Here is a 25,217-nt window from a genome sequence, read left to right on the forward strand (position 1 = left end):
GTTAATTTTAAACACCACAGCTCAAAGCTTACTGTCTGGGATGGAAGTTTCATCATAGTTCCTTTCAACCCAGACTTTATGGATGCTGTTTCTCGTGGCCTTTTTTGGTGGCAGAATTTTTGTTGTGGATTCTGGTTTTTCTTCATGTTTTTCTCTGAGACAGATGGAGCAGTGACTAGCTTCTTGCTGATTGTGACTTGTAACATTGAGCTTGGCTTGGAAGTAATCAGCCCATTTTCCCTCTTTCAGTTATAAACATTTTGAGCATTTAGAAATCCTCTTAAGTGGACTGATGGAGTTAGCAGCTTCTACCAGAGTGTTTCAGATTAGTGGCAGATGCCCAAAGCTTTTCTTGTGGCATTTGGCAGTTTCAGGAAAGTGTTATAACTTTCATCATCTACTTTTGCCAAATGGCTCAAATGGTTCCAAGTTGCCAGGAAGATAAAAATCAGCAGTCTGGAATATTCTTTGATCTGTGTTTTTTCTGGATATGGAATAGAACAAATGGAGCATTATCCACTGTGCTTGAGAGATTCCTGCCTGTTGGTTTCATTTGCTCTGTGGGTTTGTTTTGTTTCCTTGCTGTGTATTTCAAAATTAAATTGCTGGGGTTTTTTTATTCAGTGTGCAGACAACACATCCTTCATTCTGCTGTTCAGAATGAATGTAAATTAAATACAAATTGGGATATGTGTGTGTATCTATTTTTGTATGTAGATAGAAGATACTCTTCCTTCTGGGGAGTAATAATTTTGTCATTCAAATATACTTTAATAACATTCAACTTATGCTTTGTCTAGTTCTAATTTTTTTAAGGATTCCTCAGTCATGGGATTTTTAAAAACTGGTCATAGTAAAATTTTATTTCCCTTACTTGCAATATTTTTTTTCTTATATCTGTTTATTGTTTTCCCTAAAATGACTGGTGGATGCATCACGCCTGCTATTCCCCATGTGTTAGCAATTTTGTCCAGAGTTGTGGATCCAAGATGGGACAGAGACAAGAGTGGTGGGGACTTTTGTTGTTTAGGGGGTCTTTTTTGTGTTGTGGGTTTTTTCCCCCCTCTACCTTTTATGTATGGATCTGATAAATGAGACAACCTGCCCGTTTTTATGTCCTTTTGTGTTGCGCTTCATTTACTTTAGAATCTGCTTTAGTATATTTCAAGAAAGAGTAAAAACCCTATTAATTATAGCAAATGGCTTGAAACTGACCCAGTAGTTGTTGTCTGATTTTGTTTTTATTTTCTGAGGTGAGAAAAATGAGGCAAATAACTCTTTATTTTTGTGATTTATCTACAATTTAAATATTTGGTTTTTAGAAAACATCATCAGTTCAAGGAATATGCTGCCAGTTAATTAAAGAAATAAGACTCTACTTCTTTCCTAATTTATTAATTCCCTCTTCTGTCCAAAACAAAGCAGGTAGAGTAGGCAGAATCAGTGGCATGGGTAAGAACAACAGTCTGGGATTCTTTTCCTTCATCTAATACTGCCAAAGGCACACCTTTAGGTCTTCCTCTGGGTTGGGGCACCCTGACTGTGTTTTATTTTTCTCATTGGTGAAGTACTGTAAACACACAGAGTATTAATATCTCCTGAAGAGCTCATTTACATTATGTCTGATGCTGTGCTGGTAGATTTGTTATCAATGTGGTTTTGTTTATCATTGTTACCCTGGATGAAGGCTCAGAAGTGTGAGGAGGCAGTGGCTCCTAGCAGCACAGGCTGACACTGCAGGAGGGATCACGTGTGGTGCAGGGACAGAAAGGGAAAGGTGGACAGGGGAAAGGAGGGAGACTTGATTCATTCTGGATCTATCACTTCATGGGATCAGTCAGGTTGGCAAAGACCTCTGAGATCATTGAGTCCAATCCATGACCAAACACCCCTTGTCAGCCAGGCCACAGCACTGAGTGCCACATCCAGTCTTCCCTGAAACACCTCCAGGGGAGTGACTCCACCACCTCCCTGGGCAGCCCATTCCAATGTCTCATCAACCTTTCTGGAAGAAATTCTTCCTGACATCCAACTTAAACTTCTCTTGGTGCAGCTTGGAGCTGTTTCCTCTTATCCTGTCTGTCTGGGACAAGAGTCTTACCTCCATATGGCTACAGCCTCCTTTTAGGGAATTGTGGTGTGATAGTGGCCCCTGAGCTTTCTTTCTCCAGGGTACACACCCCCAGTTTCCTCAGCCACTTCTCATAAAACTTGTGCTGCAGACCCTTCACCAGCTCTGTTGCCCTTTTCTAGACTCACTCCAGCACCTCAATGTTCTTCCTGAATTGAAGGGCCAAGAACTGGACTATCACTAAACTCTTTAAACTCTGGCATGATCTAACTTGAAATTTTGGTCCTATGAGCTATTAGAACTTGTCTTCATCTTAGTAGGGTTTGAGATACCCTGGGATGAAGAGCACTGAGGCACCACCTTAGACTAGGTCACACTGGCTGCTGACTTTTGACTTGGTGATAAGAAGGTTTAAAAAAATGCTAATTTGTTCCAAAAGCATTCCTTTTGATCCTTTTTCTTGTGGTAAGGTAATGCAATAAGCATCTGCCTCTGCATACTATAGCACTTAACTCTTGTAATAAGTACCTTGCTAAAGTCTGTGATATTATCTGAATTCTGTTCCATTCTGTTTGTTTATAGATGTTTTTGCCATGGCATATGGTTGCAAACTTACACTGACCTATGCCAGTTTATTATCACCTCTATTTTAGGTGGTGGAAGAGTAGGCTCACCCAGCCTGTAGTGCTTGCTCTACCTGGCTCATTTTCTGCCCTGGTTCATGGCAGAGACAAGGCTGGGTCCACAGGTTAATGGTTGTTCTCAGTGGGTCATCTTTACCTCTTCACTCAGACTCATGCTTCCTTTATTTTCTGGGACAAATTTGAGTTAGAACCCTTTTGAAATGAATAAATTCAAAAGACCTTTTCTTTCCCCAGTGTTCTCTGAAAGTTCAGGCAGACTGCTCTCTCTCAGTTGCACTCAGATCCTGGTGGAGGTATTTTTCATATCTGCATAGCAGCTGGACTGGCATGTTTTAAAAGCAAAGGACAGCAGAAGGTAATCCAGCAGAGAAGGTTTGGGTCTCTTTGTTTTTGTGACCATTCATCACCCCAGGTCAAACCCCAGAATAGACTGAAGCCAGGATAAAGAAGATAGATGGAGTTTTTTTGTTAGTACCTTAGTAAAGTTAAGATGGGCTTGAGAGCTCTAACTTGTATTTTTGTGGTTTAAAGCATGTTTTAATGTTTCATATTTCTGCTTTTGCTCTTCTTAATAAAATAAAAAATGCAGAAGCAATTCCTAATGCTGGTAAAAGCTCCTATAGGTTATATTAAAAATTCCAGATATAAGGTAATGTAATTCCTGAAGTAAGTAGAACTAATGTGTATGAGCACATTGCTTATGTGTGCACTCTTAATACCAATTGCCTGAATCCTGTTCTTTGGTAATGGCTTGCCCAGCAACAAGGAGGAAAATCAAACAACTCTAAAATATAGATTGGGAAGATGTGTTGTGTTACAGGGTAATGCAGAAGCTTTAAAAATCATTAGCACACCCCCAAAGACAAACATGAAATATTTGACCTGTGTGGAAATGAACAAAGGCTCAAAGTAGCAAATATGAGTGTCTAATCCTAATAACAATGGTAATTGTACCTCATATTTTAGAGTTCAGGTGTCTGGGAGATGGTGAGCACTTCATGGTAGGATGCAGGAATTTGGGTTCTCTAGGAGTTTTGGGGGAGTTGCTGAGAAGGAGAGTGTCTGAGGAAATAAGCCAAAAAAGTGAGGAGACTGTGAGTAGATAAGAAGCTGAAATGGAGGAGAAAGTAGACCGAGGGTCTAAGCAGGTAAATGTTGCCAGATTTTGTCTTTTGTGTTTGTGGAGACAGAAGTTTAGAGAGGTGGGAAAAATGTAAACTTGCTAAAGTTAAAGGCACTCAACAAGTCATCTGCTGTGTGTTACTGGAATTTAAAGTGACATTTTGGCCAAGAAAAGGTCACGAAGAGACAGGGAAAGAAGTATCTCTTCATGGTTAAATAAAAAAAATTATTAGAAGATTTACTTGAAGAATAGTGCAACTTATGCAGAGACTTGTCATGCCTCTGCCCATGAATTTATGTTGGCTGGGCTTGGAAGTATTGTTTAAGAGCTGTTCTGGTTTTATCCTTCTAACTCCGTGCAGAGGTTCTGCTGCTGTCAAGAGGTATCAGAAAGGCCCTCCAAGCATTGCTCAGTGTGCAGATCTTAAGGAGCTCCCCAAAGTCTCCTTGCCCTCCTCTGATGCTGTACAGCTGCTTAGGAGGAGTATTCAAAAGGAATATTTTAAATTTACTCTCTTTCTTTTCATGGATATAGAGCTTGGAACAGTGCAGAGCTCTCTTCTGAAAATCTCTTTGTTCTCTTCTTAATACAGCAACTTTTAGGACCTAAGAACTTGCTATCTTTTCCCTTTTACTCCTCTCTTAGGTTTTCTGTCTTCCTACTCTTCATATCTTGCCTCTCTTCCATGCATTAAAACCTTAGTATATCATACCCATGGGCTTTGCCAAATTTGCCCTTAGGTGAAAAGTTTTAAACTTGCACCAAGCCTGTAGAAAACCTACAAACCAATGACAAGGGAGGAGCTTTTAGGAGGAGCAGGGGGAAACAAGTGAGAGAATGTTCTTCTGAGCTTTGGTACATGCAGTTGTTGTGTTTCAAAACTGCCCCTTTGTAGAAAAGGTGCAGAAGTTTGTTTGTCCCTTGAAGCATCTTTGAGCACAGTTGGATGTGTCTGCTGCCTGTACCGGCTCTAGCATTTCTCAGGTTATGGTTTCTTCCTGTTACTACCTGTTCCAGGATTATGTATTACACTCGCTTCTTTCCTTCTCTTAACAGCTGCAAATCAAAAGGAGCCCTTGACTTCTAATTTTAAAGTGAAAGAGGAGCCTAAGGATGAAGAAGCTGGAAGTTCAGCCGTGTCTCAGCCCAGCTATGTGTTCAGCCAAGAGTCTGAAGCCTCAGCTCCCAATGTCCCTGAAGAGAAACTCAAGCCACAAGAAGCGCAGGCAAATGTGATCAGGCAGGACATGTCAGTCAAGGCAGCATCCGAGCTCCTCATGAAGCTCTCAGGTAGATATTTCATTTCATAATACTGAATTTTTAATTTTTTTTTCTTTTTTGTGTATGCTAGCAGGGTTACCTTGCAAGAAGGTAGGTTGAGCTTAATAGCAAGCCAAGGAACAATTGAAAAGGCCTGTCTACAAAGTGTCATGTATGTGAAATATCTCAGTTTGGTCTGTAGCCACACTATCTAATTATCTCTGCTCTGATTTTCAAATTAATGACTATGGAATAAGTCATAAGAAATGATGCCTTAAAGCTTTTAAGTGCTATAATTTTTTAAATGTACCATGTAAATTTAACCATGTTAATACCAATTTATTCACAGGTGTCTCTTCATTAACATCTTAAGAACATTTCTGTACTTTACTGTACCTGACATGGCTTTATAGAGTATGACTTTTAAAGCTTTTATTTTTTTCTGGCAATACATTGTACTCAAAATTATAAGATACACTGTTGTTAAAATTGTGTAAACTGAGCCAGCTTTCTGCATTTAGCAAGACCACTTGAATTTGCTTACATTGCCTCAGTGATAGATTCTTCTGCCAGACAAGTAGGCAGTGTACACACATAGGCAGTGTTAATGCTGGAGGGAGTCAAATAAAATGCATGTTCTGCTAATTATGATTTGTCTACCTTTCAAAATCAAGATTGAAGAGAAAATAAAAGGGTTGAATTCTTCCCACTCCATCAGGTTAAGTGAAGGATGAAAAGGCTTTGAACTTCTAACAGACCAATTTCTAGGACCAAGACATGAAAGTCAGTCTGGCAGGCTGGGTTTTGTGCTTCTGCACCTGAACTGGATCTGATGCATTTTAAGTCTTCTCCAAAACTGGACAAGACTTATTTTTTTATTTGTACCAAAGTCATGCAAAAGTGCTGGTGGGAATGCTTACAAGTTTAGTAACTTCTGAGATCCCTGTCAAACCTACATGAAATGGGTTGTCTTGATTGGACACTGTCAGCTGTCAATTTGAGCTCAAACTTGAAAGATTTGAGCTGACTAGGATCTCCCCCATAAAACATGTAATTAATTCACTCCTGTTCATGCCTCCACATTTTAATTTGCAGAAGAATTTGAATCAAGCCTTCCATGTTAATGGTGCAAAAAGTGTTTCTCAAGTACAAAAGCTGACCAGAGCACCAGTTTCCAGATTTTTTTTCCTCAGACTCCCAAATACAAACCACTTGGTTATTGGTGTAATTCACAGTTGCTGCTGATAACTGGTTTGAATGAGGTGTTTTGGTAACAAAATGTTGCAGCCTAATGAATGCTAAGCTGTGACTATTTTTCTTGGTGCATATAAATTCATGTAACTGTTTTTATAAAGAAAGAGCTCCGTAATTCAATGGTTTGTTAAGTACTTCAGAGACACAAGGGTTCTGGATTGTCAGTCTGGAGTTCAGCACTGTCAGGCTGTGTTTAAATAATTCTATTGCTGCTTGTTATGTTAGAATATTTGTGCCTTAAATACCTGTTTATATGAGAGAAATCCAGCGTGTATTCAATCTTGGTCAAGTCTTCAGCTTGTGTTGGGATCTCCCAGGCTTTAAAGGGAGATCCCAACACAAGAAATAAGAAATACACCAGTGTAACATTTCTCTTACAAGCTCTTAGGGACTGAGCAGTTTGTGCTGACAGTGGTGTTTTTGGCTAATGCATAGATTAGGATGTGAAGAGTGACTGGGATTTATGGAGCCGGTGTTACTGCTGTCGGTGTTCCCGCATCAGCCAGGGGGTGGTGGGGTTACACCCAGTTTGTCACAGACAGTTTGCAACCTGCACTTCCCTCAATTACCATCTAAGGCAGAAACTGGAGAGGAAAACACTGAGATACAGTTTAATGTAGGACAACTACAAGAGGAAAATCTTAAAATGATTAGCCTCTTTAGTGGATTATTTTGAGTATTTTTGAATCTTTACCTTACCTGGCAGAATACTCCCATATCACTGTTGACTTCAGAGCCTACTGTTAGCAATTTGGTAGCCTGGTTTTGGTGACTTAGAACTTACTTAATTAAGCCACTTCATAGAATCATAGAAGGTGATGCCTTAAGTTTTAGCTTTCATATTATCCAGATTCTGTACTGCATTAGTATCTAACGCTGAACTTCATATAAGGTGTTAGCAAGTTCTTCTCACAGTTTAGTTCAACTAAAGAATCCTTTCCCAGCCTGAGAACCAAAAGCACCATTGCAGCTCCAGTGCAGCCAAAGTGCTGCTATCTTGCAGCCCAAAAAGTACAAACAACAGCAAATTGGAGAGCAGTCTGAGAGGATGGGACTTCATAACCTGAAGCTGTATTTGAACAATTAACCCCAGTAAGTAAATGGACCAAAACTTACAAAAGCATGAAAAGTTGTGACCTGTTGTCCATCTTGAGTAAAACCTCAGGCAGGCTCTTGTGCTGCCCAAGGTGTATCCTTTGAAGGCCTTTTCATAAATACTTATTTTATTCCTTTAACACTGTCTAGACTCTGCTCTCAAGGCATCAAGGGACCTTAAAGATGACAAAATCATTTAGCTGGAAAAGACCACCCTGGTCATTCACTCCAACCATTGACTGATCACCACCTTGTCCTGGGCCACTACACTGAATGACACATCCAGTCATTTCTTGAACACCTCCAGGGATGGTGGCTTCACCATCTCCCTGGGCAGCTTGTTCCAATGCTTGGCAGCCCCTACTGTGACACAATTATTCCTGATGTCCAGCCTGAACCTCCCCTGGTGCAGCTTGAGGCCATTTCCTCTTGTCCTGTTGCTGGTTGCCTGGGAGAAGAGACTTCCCCAGCTACAGCCTCCTTTCAGGGAGCTGTAGAGAACAATCATATGGTTCCACCCCCCTGCCATGGGCAGGAGCATCTTCCACTAGAAGGTATTGCTCAGAGCCTCATCCAATGTGGCCTTGAACACTTCTATGGATGAGGGATCCACCTTTCTTCCTGAGCCCCCTCTTGAGATTAAAAGGAAAGCAAGAACAAACGTCTTCCTTTTTCATGGTACTGGAGAGAAAAAAAAAAAAAAAGGAGCAAGTCTGTCTTGATGTTTTACTCTCTGTGGGAAATCCTCAGTCAAGTGCCCTTGTTAGATTTGATATATTTTATAATTGTGTTTAAGTCAAGTCCCTTCAGATTCTCTATATGCGTGGTAAGGACAGAATGGATTGTGTTCTTGCTTTGTTCTTTTCCCTTTCTTCTGTGTAATACTAATCACCAAAACCTGCATCACATACAAATTCAGGAAGGAATTTCCAACATAACAGTGTTGTGCTTCCTGCATTCCTGACATACATGCTGCTGTTATCTTCTGAGCAAGAGTACTGCTGATTGTTTCAGCCTCATGGGTGGGAGCCAACTGGGATTTGGGCATAGACCTTGCTATTTCCTTCCATGCAAGGGACAAACTGGTTTATATTTTTCACTGGGAAATATCTTTTCCCAAACAGGGGTGTTGTGTTGCCAGCTCTTGGCTATACAGGGTAGTGGAAGGCCCTTCCATCTCTGGAGCCTGGTTTGGTCTGGTGCATACTGTAGGGTAGGTTTACTACAAATCATCAGCCCTTTGTCAGCCCCCATTTCTCAGCTACTCAGAAATTACTCCAGAGCTAGGAAAAGTTACAAGAATAAACATCTTTTCCTGTACTAGAACATTAACAGAACATTTGTTAGCTGCCGTTGTAGAAGCAGGTGGAAAGAAACAAGAGAAAATCACACACAGCTATTTCAGTTCTACAAGACAAGATTCTCTCTTTCAAGCTGAAGGCTCTTTGGACACTTGCTTCTAGCAACATGACCAGAGTTTGGGATCAAGCCCTTGTCCCACACATTACTGTGGTAGAGTTTGACCTTTTACACCAGTTCTTTCTCTCCCATGTTCCCCTGGGATTCAGGTCTCCTACCCACAGTTCACAGACTTGATTCCTACTCACACCTCTTCCAAAGGATTATCCAGGCTCAGGGGGCTCCTGTCTCTTGGGCATGTCTGGGCAGAACACACTTCCACCCAAACAGCCAGGACAAAACTTCCTAACAACCAAGCTGCCATTTCAGAATAAATCAAACACCCATTTGAAAGAAATGGTGTTTGGAAGTTAGTGGGCAAAGTTTGAGCAGGTTTTCAACCTCCATTCTACAGAAGAAAATAAAATTACCACTGTGATATGTATGAGTGCACAAAAGTGAGCTGGGAACTCTGTCCATTGCTGATTCTTGACTGAGACTAGGTCCAGTGGTAAGCAAACAGATTTGAGGAGATAGTGGAGTGGGGCAAATTGCTCTCATCTCTGTTTGGAAAGGTGCCATCCCTGCAAGATTTTTAATTCCCATCAAATATTGTACAAAATCAGTTAGAAGAAATGGGAGTAACGTGTTTCAAATACACCTGATTTTTACATTTTTACCAGTTCTCTTTAATGGAAAATCTAATTTAATTAAGTGGCACCCTCAATGATTCCTGGTCAGTTTTATACACTCAGTCTTGTAAATTGAAAAGTACATTTCAGAGGAGACTGAAATTAAAAATAAATATTTGCATTTACATGCCGTTGTTAGAGCTGAAAAACTCATTTTCTGCTGAAATAGTCATGCTGCTGATATGTTTGCAGCATGTATTAGCTTTTAGAAGCATACAATGTTTTGTCTTCTTGTCCAGGAATGAGTGTATAGGTGGAAGAGTATAAAATCTATCCCAGGTAGTAGCACTTTTTGAGTAATGTTTTGCCCAGGGACATTAGTATGTCCTTGTCTTTCCCAGAAATGTTGTCTGAATCACATTTACCTTTATTTCAGATGTATCCTACTTTTGAAATATGTTCATCTTGCATGTAACTCAGGTTGTTTTCCTCCTCTTTTTTTTCTGTGGGTCAGTTCCCCATGTATTGCACATCTCCTTGTTAGCCCAAGCAAGTGCATAACATTTGTACACTTTGGTTCCTATGGATTTTTTGTTCTTCAATCCTCAGGTCACACAGTGTTTTCTTGTAATACACCAGTACCAGCAAAGCGTCTTAATTTTGGGTTATCAGCACATGCAATTAGTGCAGACTTACTTCATGACCTCAGCACCCAAACTGAGGTGCTGCCTACAACTGAGTCCAAAAGCATTCCTGATCAACTCCATTTATTACAGCTAATTATATGATACTTCCTCTTTTGGAACAACTGGTTATTACAGGGGAGGGGTGTGATGAGGTTTTTTTTTTTGTTGGTTTTTTTTCTTTTTTTGATTAAGCCTATATCAACTTTAAAATGTGTATGGTAATTTTGTATTTCATGCCTTGTCATTATTTTTTTGACACTGTATCATACGTTTAATTGAAATCACATATATTAGAGCAACTATTTAAAAAGAGTGGAACAAGGAGAGTAGAATGATAGTACAATTCTAGCATAAGGTGAAGGTCAGAATTAATCTTGCTGCATATTCCTTTTCCACAACATTGTGGATTGCTCTGGGAAGTGCCTGTGTGGAGTTAGGCTGCTGTCTCTGGAGATCCTTGTTGCTGGTGCCTCGTGAGAGTCCTGCTCCTGGATTGATTCAGGAGAGCTGTCAAGGATTTCATCCCTGCTTAGAAAGCCTCAATAACAGGCAGAGGAGGGAAAATACAGGGAAGTCTTTGTTCCTTGGGGCTTCTGTAGGAGCCCAGAACGTAAGTGGGGAAGTGTATGGTCCAAAATAAGATTTTTCTTTGTGGGAAGTAGAGAAGTGGCAAACCATGGCAAGTCACATTCCCAGATTAAACCCTGCTGCTAGCCAAGTGGGTTTTGTTGGGGCTTTTTTCTGGTTTTGGTTTTTTATTTTAACCAGGTTGTTCAAGTAGGGTCTTGCAGGTCCTGCCATCATCCTACCATTTAAATGGAAGGGGCAGCAGATGTCTATCACAACTCTAATTAGTTTATGGCTTTAATTTGCTTCATTTTTTTTTCTTGGATTGTGTTTCTGTGAAGCAGCTTGTAGTTGCAAAATTCTGTAACATGGGAGTTCAGAGGTTCCACTTTAATAAATATGAACCATTTCATGATTTTATTTTTTTTAATGCAGGATCCTGTTACATTGATTCATTGACATTGTCTTATATAAAACAGCAGTTTGAAAAAAATACTAACAAAATAAAGCATCAAGCACAGCGCCCTAGGGAACGTCAGATGTTCCTTGTTGGGTCTCTGTAGCAGAACCTTCAGGGCTTGCCAACTGTTCCCTACCTCTGAGGTTTTATTTAAGCTGTTTTAGGGCATGTTTATTTCTAGCAAATCAGAACAATTAGCATAACAAAACGCCTGATTCTCCGTGCTGAAAGCTTTTGAAGTTGGTGCAAGTTGACCCACTATTTACCCCGTCTGCTTCATTGTGGAGACTGGTACATGAGTCCAATTCATGAGACATATGGGAAAGGCTTTCTTCTCAAAGTTGATTCATAAAGTTGATTTGTAAAGCTGATGGGCATTTCAGCAAATACAAACAACTTTGAATTTTAGTCACAGGGTGAAGTTTTAAGTAAAATGGTGGGAAGAAACACTAGTGATTTAACAAGTATTCATTTGATTTTGGCAATGCAAGGTTATTGGACAGCTGTTGTGTCAGCCAAAGCAATATTTACTGCATCACTCGTGTTCTTTATGAAATCTATCCCTTATTTTTGACTTCTGTCTCAAATAATAGGAAAAGCTGAGTGTGCTGCATTAGGAAGGGTCAGTGTCCCTTCCAGAGCATGTGAGTGCTGCATGGAATCACAGAATGGTCTGGGATAGAAGGGACCTTTAAAGGTCATCCAGTCCAACCCCTTAGCAACGAGGAGGGGCATCTTCATCAAGATCAGGTTGCTCAGAGCCCGTCCTACGTGACCTTGAATGTTTCCAGGAATGGGCCATTTACCACCTCTCTGGGCAACCTGTTCCCATGTTTCAACACTCAGATTGTAAAAAGTTCTTCCCTTATATGTAGTCTGAATTTACCTTCTTTTGGGTTAAAACCACTGTCTCTTATGTCACAACAGGCTAAACAGTCTGAACTCAGCTCTCTCACAAGCCTGCTTTAAGTACTGAAAGGCTGCTGTAAGGTCTCCTTGAAGCCTTTCCTTCTCCAGGCTGACCAAGCCCAGCTCTCTCAGCCTGTCTCCACAGGGAAAGTGTTCCAACTTTCTGATCAGGTCCATCAGGTCATGGCTTCCCTGTGCTGGGAGGCACTGGGGGAGCTGAGCCCGTTCAGTCTGGCACAGGGGAACTAAAGGCCAATCTCATTGCAGCCTGCACCTACTTGAAGGAAACTTGGAAAAGAGGTGGAATTAAACTTTTCTCCCTCCTGGCAGATGGTAAAAGAAGGGGTAACAGCTGCCAGCTGCAGTTTGGGAAGTTCAGAGTGGACATTAAGAAAAGTTTCTAGTGTGTGTTAGAACAAGTCTCATCTTCCTTTTGAAAGTTCTCCAGGATGAACCTGCAGCCAGCCCAGTGCTGAAGGCTCATTAAATAATTTTGTTTGGAGGGGACCTCCAGGGTCATCTGTTCCAGACCTCTGCTCAGAGCAGGTCAAGCCAGGCAGGCTGCTGAGGGTCTCACCAAGTTTAGGTTTGTTCAGGGATGGAGAACTCAACTTCTCTCTGCAATATGTGTCAGCATTTCCCCATCCTGATGGGAATTCTTTTTCCTGTATATATAAACAGAATTCCCCATGTTCTATCTTGTCTGTTGACTCATATGATCACTGTGCATTTATGAGAGAAATATGACTTGAGCTTCTCTGCACCTTCCCTTTATTCCTTAGAGGGCTGTTGATAGCAATAAAGTGTCCCCTTCATGTTGTTTTCTTGAGGCTGAACAAACCCAGCTCTCACAGCTGATCTCCTTTTCTGTCTTGCAGCAGCCCTCTTACAACCTTGGTTGCCTTCCACTGGACATGCTCTGGGAATGTCAGAGTCTGTCCTGTACTGGGGAGCCCCAGATGTGGCACAAAACCCTAAATGCAGCCTCTAAGTGCAGAACAGAGGGTAAGAATCCCCTCCCTCTGCCTGATGGCTGCAGATCTGATAATGGGGCCCGAAATAGGGCTGGCCTTGTGTGCCACAAGGGCGCTTTGCTGACTTGTGCTCAACTCGAGCTGGATTGTGATAGTCCCAACTTTCAGAAAGATTGAATAAGGTCTTTCTAGAACCTGTCAGCCTCTGTTCTAGGCTGTAGAGTGGTGTTGTCTGAGACTAAATTCTAGAAGTGTTCTTACTGCTGCACCTTATAGAAGTGACACTGTCAGGCTTTCAGGGGTAAATGTTGTACCCTGAGCTTTTAGGGCCTTTAGGCCTTACTCAGCACAAGTGTTGTTCTACATTTCTGCTGTTCTAGGTTTGGAGGGGTTTTTTAGCAAGTATCACTACTTTGTGATTTCTTACATCTGTGGAACCTGAAAACTGTGGAAGCAATTGCTTCCTCCTGGAATAAGCCTGTCCAGTGCTCTATTTTTCATACCTGATGTGGAAACTTGTGTCGCTCAACAGGAAGAAGATGACATTCATTAAGGCTTTTGTAGATAAGATTATTAGAACTTACACCGCTCTGTAAAGAAACAGCATCTCTGTGGCTTGATAAAGTACATCCATGTATGAAATAGAGTCCTCTTATTTTGTTAAGGTGTTTCTGTATCACACACTTAATAGCAGAAAATGACATATTGGGTAATTTAGTTCATCTCTTGCCCTGTGAAGTGTCTCAGCACTGCTGTGCTGTTATTCTGAGCCTCACCCAGGTTAGTTTTGATTGAATAGCAGACTGTGTTTTGGAGATCATGGTCTGGATACTTCTGAGCTGTTTGAGTCTCTTTAGCCCACAGATTTTGCTGTACTATTATAGAAATCTGACCTGAAGAATAAAACCTGACTGTCATATACTAACTTCCTATTCTGATACATTGCAGATTATTTAACCAGCTCTCCTACTAGGTCTCCTATAAAAGTCAAAGATAAAATGATTTTGTTATTTAAAGCAGGAGACCTTTTTGTGTGCCTATACTTGACTTGAAAAACTTTAGCTGTGCTATAACCATGTGAGATACCTATGTAAAGAAATAAGGGCTATCACCTCACTCCACAATGAACAGCACAGAAGGGAAAATAATCCTCAAGAAGCTGGAGTTGGACTGCCTATATGGTGAGACAGGTATGGGCATAACCTTAATTGCAGTATTTTGCCAGCACAAGATCTAGCACAGCAGGGTTTTATACCTATGATTGCTTCTTGTGGAACAGACTGACTGTGTTTCCCTTTCATTAGCTCTTGTAAAATTATCAGAAACTCTCCTTCAGTCTTCTCTTTGTGTGTTTGCTTTGGGGATTTAGAGTACGACAGAATTCACATTTGGCAGGAACATTCTGTCAGATCAAAAGGGTGCAGCTGGAAGGATAAAGGTCAAAGGAAATGATCAAATATGTAGATGTAGTTAAGGCAATTGCAGTGCTCACTGATGGTGAGGGAGAGAAGGTCACTGGTATTGCTTGACTCTTGCCTTAGTTGGGGTCCTGTCAGTTTGTCTGATACAAAAGCACTTGCAGGACAGGGAATTAAACTGTGTGGAGCAGGAACAGAAATAGAAAGAATATTTTAAAAGCAGAGAGAGCAACAAAGGTCAGCTTGACTCTGCACCTAAATTTGGCAGCTGGGTGCAGAGCTCAGTCTGTCAGACATCTGAAGAACTCATTTGTTTGTGGAGTTACCTGAGCTCTTGATTGACACTGTTACCTGATGCGTTCCTTTGCTGCTCTGTGCTCACTTTCAATGCACAGCATGCTATTTTTACACTTTTTAACACAGATGCAGGATTCTGTGGTTTTATAATAAGAGAGTAATAGAGGCTTTAAACAGAATTTTAAAAAGAGAAAAATCTTCTTAACAGGGCAAAAAAAAGGCATTATGATATTTCTAAGTGGTCTTCAGCTGAGAATTCACTATAAAAATTTCTGAAGTCTAAGATGTATCTGTGGATAGTAGAGGGTAAAGATTTTTATAAATGTTTAGATGTGTCTTTTAAAGGTCAAGAAATGTCATAAGAAAAGATTGAAAGCACTTCATGTAAATTGTTCCTGGAACATATCCAAGTGGCGTTTATCTCCTGGCTTCAATTTATTTTTTTTTTAAGAGCTGTAGGAAGTAAAGCCACTTTTTCTCTACTTCATGAATGTGGAGAGAGGGAAAACCTAGGGTAGTGTAAAAGGACTTGGTGATACATGCTAGTTTAATTTTAGGTAGAATGCTGATGCATTCATGATAAAGGGATTCTGTCCATCTTTTGCTGGAGGTGACAACATGACACCAACAGCTGAGGAAGCTGAAAACACTTTTGAGGATAACCAAACCATGTTTTGGTGCCTCTGAGATCCACTGGAATATTGGGTAATTGAAAATTAAAGGCCTGAATCTTTCACACTTGGAATAAAATCTGTGAAGCTGACGCACTCACATGTGAGTTAGAGAGGATAGGAAAACCAGAACAAACAAATTTTGTTGGAATGATTCCTTATCTGGATGTTCTTTCTGGTATTTAACTCTGTTCATGCATTTATTTATGTTTTTGGTTCTCCAGACATATTGCCTTTTTTATGCTGTCTCTGGAGTTTCTAGAAATTGGCTTCCAGACTATGGTTTTGTTTGTTTGCTAGCCCTGGGACACTGGAGAGGAAGGCAAAGAGGGGATGATATCGACTTAAGAAAACTGTTCATTAAGGTTAATGGACCTTGTAATGCATGAGGAAATATCTGTCAGCCTTGAGAAAAGCATGAGCCCCAGAATATTCCTGTCGTGTAGAAAGCTCGTGCAGGTGTAATGAACAGGTTCTTCACATGGTTTTCTGGAATTTTCCATAAAAGAGAAAGAGAGAGGGGAAGATGAGGTTCCCTCCTCTGCCACTATCCGCATACTGGTACTTCTGACTGTAGGTGCCGGTACTTTTGCTGAAATAGAGTAATTTGGAGTTTGTAAGAGGCCTTCAGTGCCCACCTCAGGAGAGCTGGGGTGGAGCTGCAACTTGATTTAATAAATAGAAACAAAGCTTCACTAACTAGTGTGTCATCACACATGCAGTATTCATAGAAAGTGATGTAACTCTCATATTTGCAAATATGCAACTGTTTTCTGCTTTCTAGTTTGAAAAATTATTTTCAAGAGCTTGCTTCTATTTATAACAGCCAGAAGAATACTGAGGCTGTCAGCTGCTTGCTTCCCTTCCCATTTGCAGGGATGCGGTGCACAAATTATAACTCGGTAATTGTGATTTCTGCTTGGAGCACTCTGAAAAATTACAGCCTAATTAAATAATTATGGCAGTTGCTTATTCTTTTTTCTTTCTTCTTTTTTTTTTTTTTTGAATGCATATTTGCAGCTGAGAGTTTCAAGGAAGCCCAGATGGTGAAGATAAAGGAGGAACCGATGGAAGTTGACATCCAGGACTCGCAGGCTTCAGTGTCACCCGGGCAGAGCGGTGGCTACAGCACTTTGCTGGGGCGCGACCAGAAGGCGCCCGAGGGCCGTGTGCTGCCAGACAGGAACCTCTTCAGCCAGGACATATCAGTGAAGATGGCATCTGAGCTGCTCTTCCAGCTATCAGGTAAACCCAGTGCAAACTGCTCCGTAGCTGGAGTTAAAAGAGCAAAATCAGATTTTTTTTGTGTGACTCCAAAGTTCTATGAAACTGTGAGATCACCAGGGCTGAAAGCTAATAGGAACCTTCCAACCCTCACACTTGAAGCACAGAGGCCTTGCCGAATGTCCCCCATAGTCTGCATATGCTTTAAAGCACTGTGGCAGCCAGGTCAGGCTCACAGTATTTCAGCTGAGTTGGAAAAGCCAGAGTTCAGCTCCTGTATTTTTGAAAGCTAATTAAATAATTTGTGATGACTGCTTTGATCCCTGTAGAGGGGAATCTGCAGATGGCAGTTCTGGCCTAAGTGGCCATGGCTTCAGGATTCAGCACTCCTGGGGCTGCACTGCCCACTTCCCTTGGCAAAGAAGGTGAAGCTCATCTGTCACAAAAAGGCAGTGGGACCAATGAACACTTGCATTGCACTCTCTGCATGGAGCTCTAACTCTGACATGGGGAGCTGAAAAAACTTGTTGGGTGTTAATTTAAATAAAGTCATGCCCATTCTCTAATATTGCTGGAACCATTTACCCTAAATTACCCTGGGTTATGCTGTTACCTGAAAGCATTAAAATAGTTCTGCTGAATAAAATTTGATAGAGAACATATGGCATATGCTAACCACAAAACTCATGTGTGTTCCTCTGCAGAAAAGGTGAGCAAAGAGCACAACCACAATAAAGATAACACCATCAGAACTACAGCCAGGTGAGTACAGCCCATGGTTACAGCTGCACTGTAAATAGCATTGCCTCCTTTTGCCTTGTGAACTCAAACCTGTCTCCTGCAAACACAACCTCATAGTACAAATGTAAGATATTTCCATGAGTAATGGAGCCCATATCTGAAAAGCTACAACTATAGATCTGATTGTTTAGGGTTCATATGTCAAAAAGCCCAGAGGCTTTTGTCTGTTCTCCTCTGATCAACACATCATTTTAAGAATTATTTATTCTATTTTTTTCAACAAAAACTGAAGCTTACAAGAAACTGCATGGTATATGCAGTGCTTGAAGGGAAGACCAGGCTGGCAACTGGATTTTAAGACATGGACCAATGTAAGAAGAGGTGATTTTGATTGTTTTATGTCTAGCTAGATTTCTTTAGAAAAATTTCAATTTATTATTTCTGTATTCTCAACACATTCTAGAGATGAATTTTTTAAAGTTAGACTGTAAGACAGTGCTAACAAGATGTGTTAAATATTGCAGTTACAGTATTACAATAAATTAAGCAGGAGTTAAATACATGATCCTATTGTGGCCTGTGCTGTTAAAGAAATGTGCATTTTACAGCACTGTGGCTGGGAACAAGCCCACAAGATGTTTATGTGTCCATGAGCAGCAAGGTGAAGTGTCCCTGTGGGAAGATTTAAAGCTCTTGTGCAGTAAGTGGTATCTGCAATTGGTAAAGACTTAGGAGCCCTTGGTAGGATAGGAGGAGTAGGCAGGAATTGACAAGGATATATTTCCTACCTGAAAGTTCCCTAATTGTTGTGGATGAGTTGGAGACTGAGCACACTGAAGTGATGAAGAGTTCATTCAAAGATGGAGTAAGAACTTCTTGCCTCTGCAACCCCTTTACAGAACTTCTCAGTGCTAACTTATAACAACTTTGCCCAGACAGAATGGAAAAGCATTTCAGTTGCAAAGAAAAGGTCTCTGAAATACATTGTACTTAAATTTCTAGGCCTATCCAATTCATTCATGGTAGCTGCAATAAATAAGTTGTTTTTAATAAACTGACCAGCTCAGTAAATGTACATTAGGGACTTTTTGATGCTACAAGTTGAAAGATAATTCAATTGAGCTTTTGGCTTCTGGTTACAGTGAATGGTTCCCATATTTGCTAGTGTGGGAATTTGTCAGATATGCAGCCTGCTCAGCCTTTCTGTGCTGCTTGAAAAGCAGAAGCCTGAGACACCAACAGAGAGAAATGCACATATTGTCCAACTACTCATTAACCATCCAGGGTGCGCTGCAGGGACGGGCTGACAAATAGTTGAAAATAGATTTCAGTGTCTCATGATGTTACCAGCAGGACTGGTGTGAGAATCCAGAGCTACTTTTGGATCTATCAAAGATAATCCCAATTGGAAAGGTTGAGGACAGTTCAAAGATAACTTGCCCTTCTTTTGGCTGCCAACTTTTAAGAGGATAGCACAGTTGGCTGTTGTCAAACTTGTGTTGAGCTTTACTGAGACGTCCTTACAGTGGCTGCTACCCATCAGGGCATGAAATGCTGAGTGCCTGGTTCAGTTTCTCTGGGTGCTTTTCTTATCTTGCCTATTTATCAGCAGAAGAAGACATGAATGAGGAGATCTTCTTAAAGAGGGGAAGTGAGTCAGTCTACTAAATCCTGTGAGTTCAAACAGATTGACTTGAAAGACCTTGCCAAAAAAAACCAAACCAACCCACCCCAAACCAAATAAACAGCTGCAAGTCTTTACTGGTGAGGGTATGACGCCTTCTCAAAAATAGAATGTGATGGAGCAGCCAGTGGAGGATAGAGGCACTTGGACTGCATTAAGAAAACATGTAGCATTGCAGTTTGGCTCACCAACCCACATCTGGAGTAATGACAGAAAGGCATTTGGATCACAATTGCTGTGTGAAATGTGCTGACAGCTGCAGAGAGCCAAGGTAAGGTCAGTGTTGTCCACCTGTGAGTAGCTGGGAAGCACAAAGATTTAGCTGTGTCACTGCTGAGGCTTAAATCAGCAAACCCCAGCAAGATGGGTACACAAGCACTTCTTGCTGCCTTATTCCTTATTAGCATTTCTGACTGTCCCCTATCTGTTGCTGTTCCTCCTGTGAGTATTCCTGGACTTTGCCAGCTTATACTTCCATATGACTTTGCTTAAGCAGCTGGAACTGGCAAGGATTCCTCACAGTTCAGTGGCTGAATGAGATGGTAGAGCCTGCCATCTGTGATGAGAAGACAGAAAGTGGAGAAGCAAGTGATCTGGAAGTGAGTACGCCAGCATAAGTTTCTTTCATCTAGAGAACTGTGTAGCCATGAAACTGGAAAAGTGCAGCCAGAGGAAAAATAAAAAATATCCTAAAGTTTAACCTTCATCGGAAAGGACTTTGCCCAGTGATTGAGGACCATATGTAATTTCTTGCTAAGAAGCAGGAGCTCTTCCCTCCACACTTTGCGCTGGGAATTGGAGGACAGATCTGCTGGAATGGAAGTAACAATAGGGCCTCCTCTGAAGAGACTGCTGCCATTCTAGAGGAAGGTAGAGAAGAGGTATCCAAGAATGGTTCTGTAATTCATCAGAGGCCAGTGAAGGAGAGGGAAATCCTTGGGATATGACATGATGTGGCCTTCAACAGCACCTGCTCATGATCTATGGCCTAACCTGAAATAGATAAACCCTGCACCATCCGTTTTGCTTGGAACCAGCAGTGAGCAGTGTCCCAGTGACTGAATGTAAGACACAAGCAGGAAGGCCAACATGGAAACCCAAGTGGATTACAAGATTTTGAAGAGTTACAATAGTAATAAAACATTTTTTTATTGCTGTTTTTTTTCAGATCATTATTAAACCAGTGAGAGGAATGTTGTAATAAATCATGGTGTATTTTTATACAGTGTCAGTCTGTTTTGTATTATGTCACTCCTGAGTGGGAGTGTGAGTCTTGGAAGAAGTTAAGTTTTGCACATGTGTGTTGGAGCTGTTTTGGTTTATCCTGGTCACTTGTTTTCTGGAGTATCCTGCGTTGTTCAGATATTGGCATTTACCAAACTCTTCAGGTTTGGGGCAACTTCACTCCTTCCCCTTCAGCACAGCCTAATGCTGACTGCTTATGGATGTGTTCAGACTTTTGTAGAAATACCAAAATAGCCCATTAACTGTCAAATATGGAACAGCACAAAATGAATAGTGTCCAAAAAACTTAATAGGAAAGTAAAACAATGTGGTTGCCAACAGTGTTTCACAATCAAGTCAACTAATTACCAAGAAGTTTCCCTGAGGCAGAAGAGATCTGACTAAGAATACAAGTGGCTTGGTGGAGACACCTTGTTCACTCTGCAGAAAAACTGCATGAGGGAAAGCACAGGCAGGTGATGCCTTTTGGATGGAAAACTTTGGGTACCTGGACTGGTGAGGTCAGCTTGGTGCAGCTGGTACGTACTTTGAGTCTGGACTACCTGCTGTGCAGCACCTTGTAAGGCCTCATAGTAGGTCCTTTATCCTGAAAAGATTCTTGGATTTTATTCCTGAGTAAGAAAAGGCTGCAGAAATGATCTGGCCTCCTGTTCTGCACCTTTAAAACACACACTGTACTCCAGCCTGTTAAGGATTCTCAGTCTGGGAGAGATCAGATTTAAAGTGATTCTCTCTTTGCTTGGAAGAAATTGATAGTTTGCATGCAGGTGGAATACACTCCCTTAGAAAGCATTTTTCCAAGAAAGACTGCAGTTTTCAATTTTGAATGTTTTTATGTACCTCTTGCTGATGTCTATCTGTACTGCAGACAAGGAATTCTTATTTCTGTTATGACCTTTAATTGAGCAGAAATCAAATACTTTGACAGAGATACCATTTCACTGTTGAAATTAACTTTTTAACTTTGCCTGTTAATTAAAACTAAAGCAAAATATTCTTTTTGGAATTATGTAGCTGGTAATTTTTGTGCTTTGTGCTCTTTGGGATACACCTGTTCAATTTATGAATTGTTTCCTGCTTTAAAAATCAAGTTCATGGAGGCAGTTTTATTCATGGAAGGCCATGTCAGAATAGAACTATTCAGCATCTTAACCTAATATTTGAAAAGTTTTGTTTTAAAAATTACTACTTTATGCTTCAGATTATTAAATAATAATATTTTTTACCTTTTCTGATTGCCTTCTCTGGCAAGATTATTAAATAATAATATGCTTCAGATTATTAAATAATAATATTTTTTACCTTTTCTGATTGCCTTCTCTGGATATGACAATGGAATACAAATTTTTGAATTGTTAATTTTAATGATCCATGTTGTATTGTGCTATAGCAAATGTGAGATGTTGAAATGTATCTAAAAGCCTTTTGTGAGGTCTTCACTTTTCACTCTGAAATGCAATTTTACCAAAGCATGTTGCCTCATAGGTCTGCCTATTTTTCAGTGTGAATTCTGTAAGTAAAACTGTTTCTTTAACAATATGGTATTTCTTAAAATACCAAGATGTTGAGGTCAAAATTCATATTTACTTCTTCCTCTGTTAACGGCTGTTTTCTTTTAAAAAAGGCATCTTGTTTTTTCCTATAGCCCTTTCTTTTCTGAAGACACGTTTAGACAATCACCATTCACTTCCAACTCAAAAGATCTCCTGCCCAACGAGACTGCTCTTCATGGAAGGACATCTGCACCAGGTCAGATGACCTTTTTCTTTCATTGCTTCCAGTTAACAGATATTTTTTTACATTTTCTTACTGTAAACTCCACCACCTGACCAATGCTCTTAAAATATGGTTTGCTTTGTCAAAAGGTAGCTATTTCTCCATTATAATAAGTGCTGATTATTTAGAAGAAAAAGGTTAAATATTGCTGGAGCATTTGTGTTAATAGTCTTTAGGCTGCTGTTTCTATGAATCGTGCAATAGTCTATAGCAGATTAAATCTGGCAATATCAAGAGAGTTGAGGGTTTTTTGTGTGTGTCAGCTGCTGTACTGATGCTGAATTACTGTGTGCTATTCTCCTGTTCCTGGCCATTTCCATCTCCATCTCTGGAGTACAGATGAAACATTTGCAGGACATGTACTGGGGTGGCTGAGCTTGGCAATACAATTTTCCTGCCTTTAGCAGTAATTTAGAACCTTTCTGGAAGGATGTGGAGTTCTTCAAATGTACTGAAAGGCCACAGTGTCTGTGGGTGCCTTCCCACTGATTTTCTGAACTGGTTGACAGGCATTTTATGTCCAGATACAGCTTGGGTTATATTCTGCATTAAAATGGAAAATACAGGCATGTAATAATACTATTCAAGGTCGCATTGAACACATGCAAAAACTTGATATGTGCCTTCACTATCCTGCGGCAAAATAACTCGTTTGCTAGTTCACTGCTATCTGTTCTTAAATTAATAGCTCTGGGGTTCTAAAGGTCAGTAATTACACAGTCAGCTGTAGGGGGGGTTATTCACCTTTTCTTAGCAATCAATAAACTTTTGGGCACGTTACTGCTAATTTTCAGCTATAGACTGTCATTTAATTTACAACTTAACAGACCCTTCATTTTTTTTAATGCTTGAATAGTCATTTGACAGCTTGCAAAGTGGCAGATGAGGGTAAGAGCTAGATGCAGTCTAAGGGTAAATATGCATAGCAAGAAGAAAAAAAATTGTAGGATAAGGACAAGGGTCTCCAGGCTGTGCACAGACACGCTTCTGCAAGGAAGCAGTGGATTCTATACTTCCAGATGAGGAGAACCAGATCAGGTGTGCTGCTTTTAAGTATTAAAATGTAAACCAGGTTAGCACTTTCAATCCTGGCTTTTGACCTTGGCATAACATGGAATATTCATATGCCCAGATGAAAGATGAGAATTCACAGACTCCTCAGGCAGGGCTCAATACCTCAGAGGACACAGCCTCTAGCAGCAAGAGTCCGACATCATACCCAAATAAATGCAGAAGAATTTCAATTCTCTCTAAGACTTCACTTTCAGTGAGGCCACAGAAGTATGAGTGGGTTTTCGTGACATGTTTGATCTTCTGCTTAAATGATGTAAAGTATCTTGTTGGTTAGATCATCCTGGAGTGTTAGAAAGGCTTCTGAGGAACTGGGTTTTCATATGTTTGTGCTGCTCCATAATCTGTTTTGTGGAACCTTGATAGGTCTGTGTATTATAATACATTTTGCTCTGTGGTTATAAGAGTGATATATAATAGTAGCAAGTATACTGAAATTTTTAGATGCCAGTTTCTGCTACTTTTTTTTTTTTTAATAACTCTTATCATTCCAATTATGTTTTTTTTTCTCAGCTTCACAACAAATTCTTGGGCCTGAAATGCAACTTCACAGTAGCACCAGGAATGTGATTTAAATTTGTGATCAATTACAAATATTATATTCATGTAAAAGAGCAGCAGAATACCCACAGGTGAATTTCCTATCGAGTTTCAGCCTTGCTGAAACTCTGTACTGCTATGGATAGCTCTGAAAACATTTTAGCCCTTCAAAGAGCAGCATTAGGGAACAGAAACAAACCATTGTGCAAGGCCTACAGAAAGCATTACAGAAAATGCTGTGGAAGTGTGTATGTGGTCTCCCACATAAAAAGGCTTTTCCTTGAGATTTGCTTTGTGTTACTCCATCCCTGAAACAGGACAGTAAGAAGTAGAAAACAGCAGCACAAGAAAGTGATAGGAAATTCCCAGTTCAGTGGGACCCCACGTGCGTGGTTGCTGCTGCTCAAGTGAGCACCAAAATGGTCCCTGTGTCCCCAGACTCCTGCCAACTTTCTGTCTGCAGAGTTTTTGGCACCCTAGCTGCAGAGGAATTGGGAAAAGTGACAGGAACATAGGACAGTAAGATATTTCATGTGTCAAATTCAATTCTTTTCTGTACTAGGTAACATTATGCAGTCTTATTCATTACCAAGCTCCATCTTAAACCCCATCATCCTTATTATTTTTATGAGGATGCTGTTTCAGAAGCTCACCCCTTTGAAGAACTGGGACCACTCTCTTTCCAGCCTGAATTTATTCACAGCAAGTGCTACTTTTGTTATCTCACCAGTGCTATCCTTCAGCTTTGATAATTCTTCTTCCTTGAGATGTTCACCATCTGATGTGCCATTCCTTACATTCCTCTAATCCTGCCTTCATTTTGGGAAAGTGAGCCAGCCAGTCTTTTGGGTTTTAGAAACGACAGGGTTTCCATTTCCTAGCCTTTTTCTGCCTCTGTTTAGGGGCATTAATTTCTGCAAATATGAGTAGTCAGAGCTATATGTGCTCTTTCATAGGAGGTTTTATCCCTGACTTTTTCAGCAGCCTGCAATCTTCTGAGTGCATATTGGAAATGCCTCTCCTGATTAATCACAGCTTTGTAACTAGAACATGCTGGTGTCTCTCTTGCTGGTCAAATAGTAACATGTTTTTCTTTTCCTTTATAATTTCAGCTGATGATTTCAGCATGCAACAGAAATTCTTGTTCCTACACTCTTAGGCATATGACCTTGTAATTTGAATTGTTTCACTTGTTATACTAGCTCTCGAGATGATTTCTTTAGTACTCTGAAATTTCTGCATATTGATATTGCTTCCATTAATGCAGTTCTGGTTTGTTTGGGGGTTTTGTGTAAGTGTGTGTGTTGAAGCTATTAAAGAGGATTTTTAAGTACAATGGGTCCAAAGTTCAGTCCTTGAGACTTAAGCTTAGTGGCCCCCTCAGCACAAACCACTTCACTTTATTGCCAGTTTATAAGAAAATTGCAAATTCGGGTCTTTAAGTGGCCGAGCACTCTTTGTAGGGCATTGAGTAGAT

At 40.5% G+C, this 25,217-nt stretch overlaps 1 protein-coding gene across 1 annotated transcript in view; it reads left to right on the forward strand.

Annotated features, from left to right (window-relative positions):
- Positions 1–25,217, forward strand: part of ZNF827 (zinc finger protein 827) — a 100,205-nt gene that overhangs the window by 46,026 nt on the left and 28,962 nt on the right. Inside the window, exons 5-8 of the mRNA XM_059471286.1 lie at positions 4,895–5,128; positions 16,480–16,704; positions 17,388–17,445; positions 21,999–22,102. Coding sequence (XP_059327269.1) covers positions 4,895–5,128; positions 16,480–16,704; positions 17,388–17,445; positions 21,999–22,102 — 621 coding nt within the window. The remainder of the gene's footprint in view (positions 1–4,894; positions 5,129–16,479; positions 16,705–17,387; positions 17,446–21,998; positions 22,103–25,217) is intronic.

This window comes from Ammospiza nelsoni, chromosome 4, assembly GCF_027579445.1.
Source record: "Ammospiza nelsoni isolate bAmmNel1 chromosome 4, bAmmNel1.pri, whole genome shotgun sequence".
In the NCBI taxonomy this organism is placed as follows: domain Eukaryota; kingdom Metazoa; phylum Chordata; class Aves; order Passeriformes; family Passerellidae; genus Ammospiza; species Ammospiza nelsoni.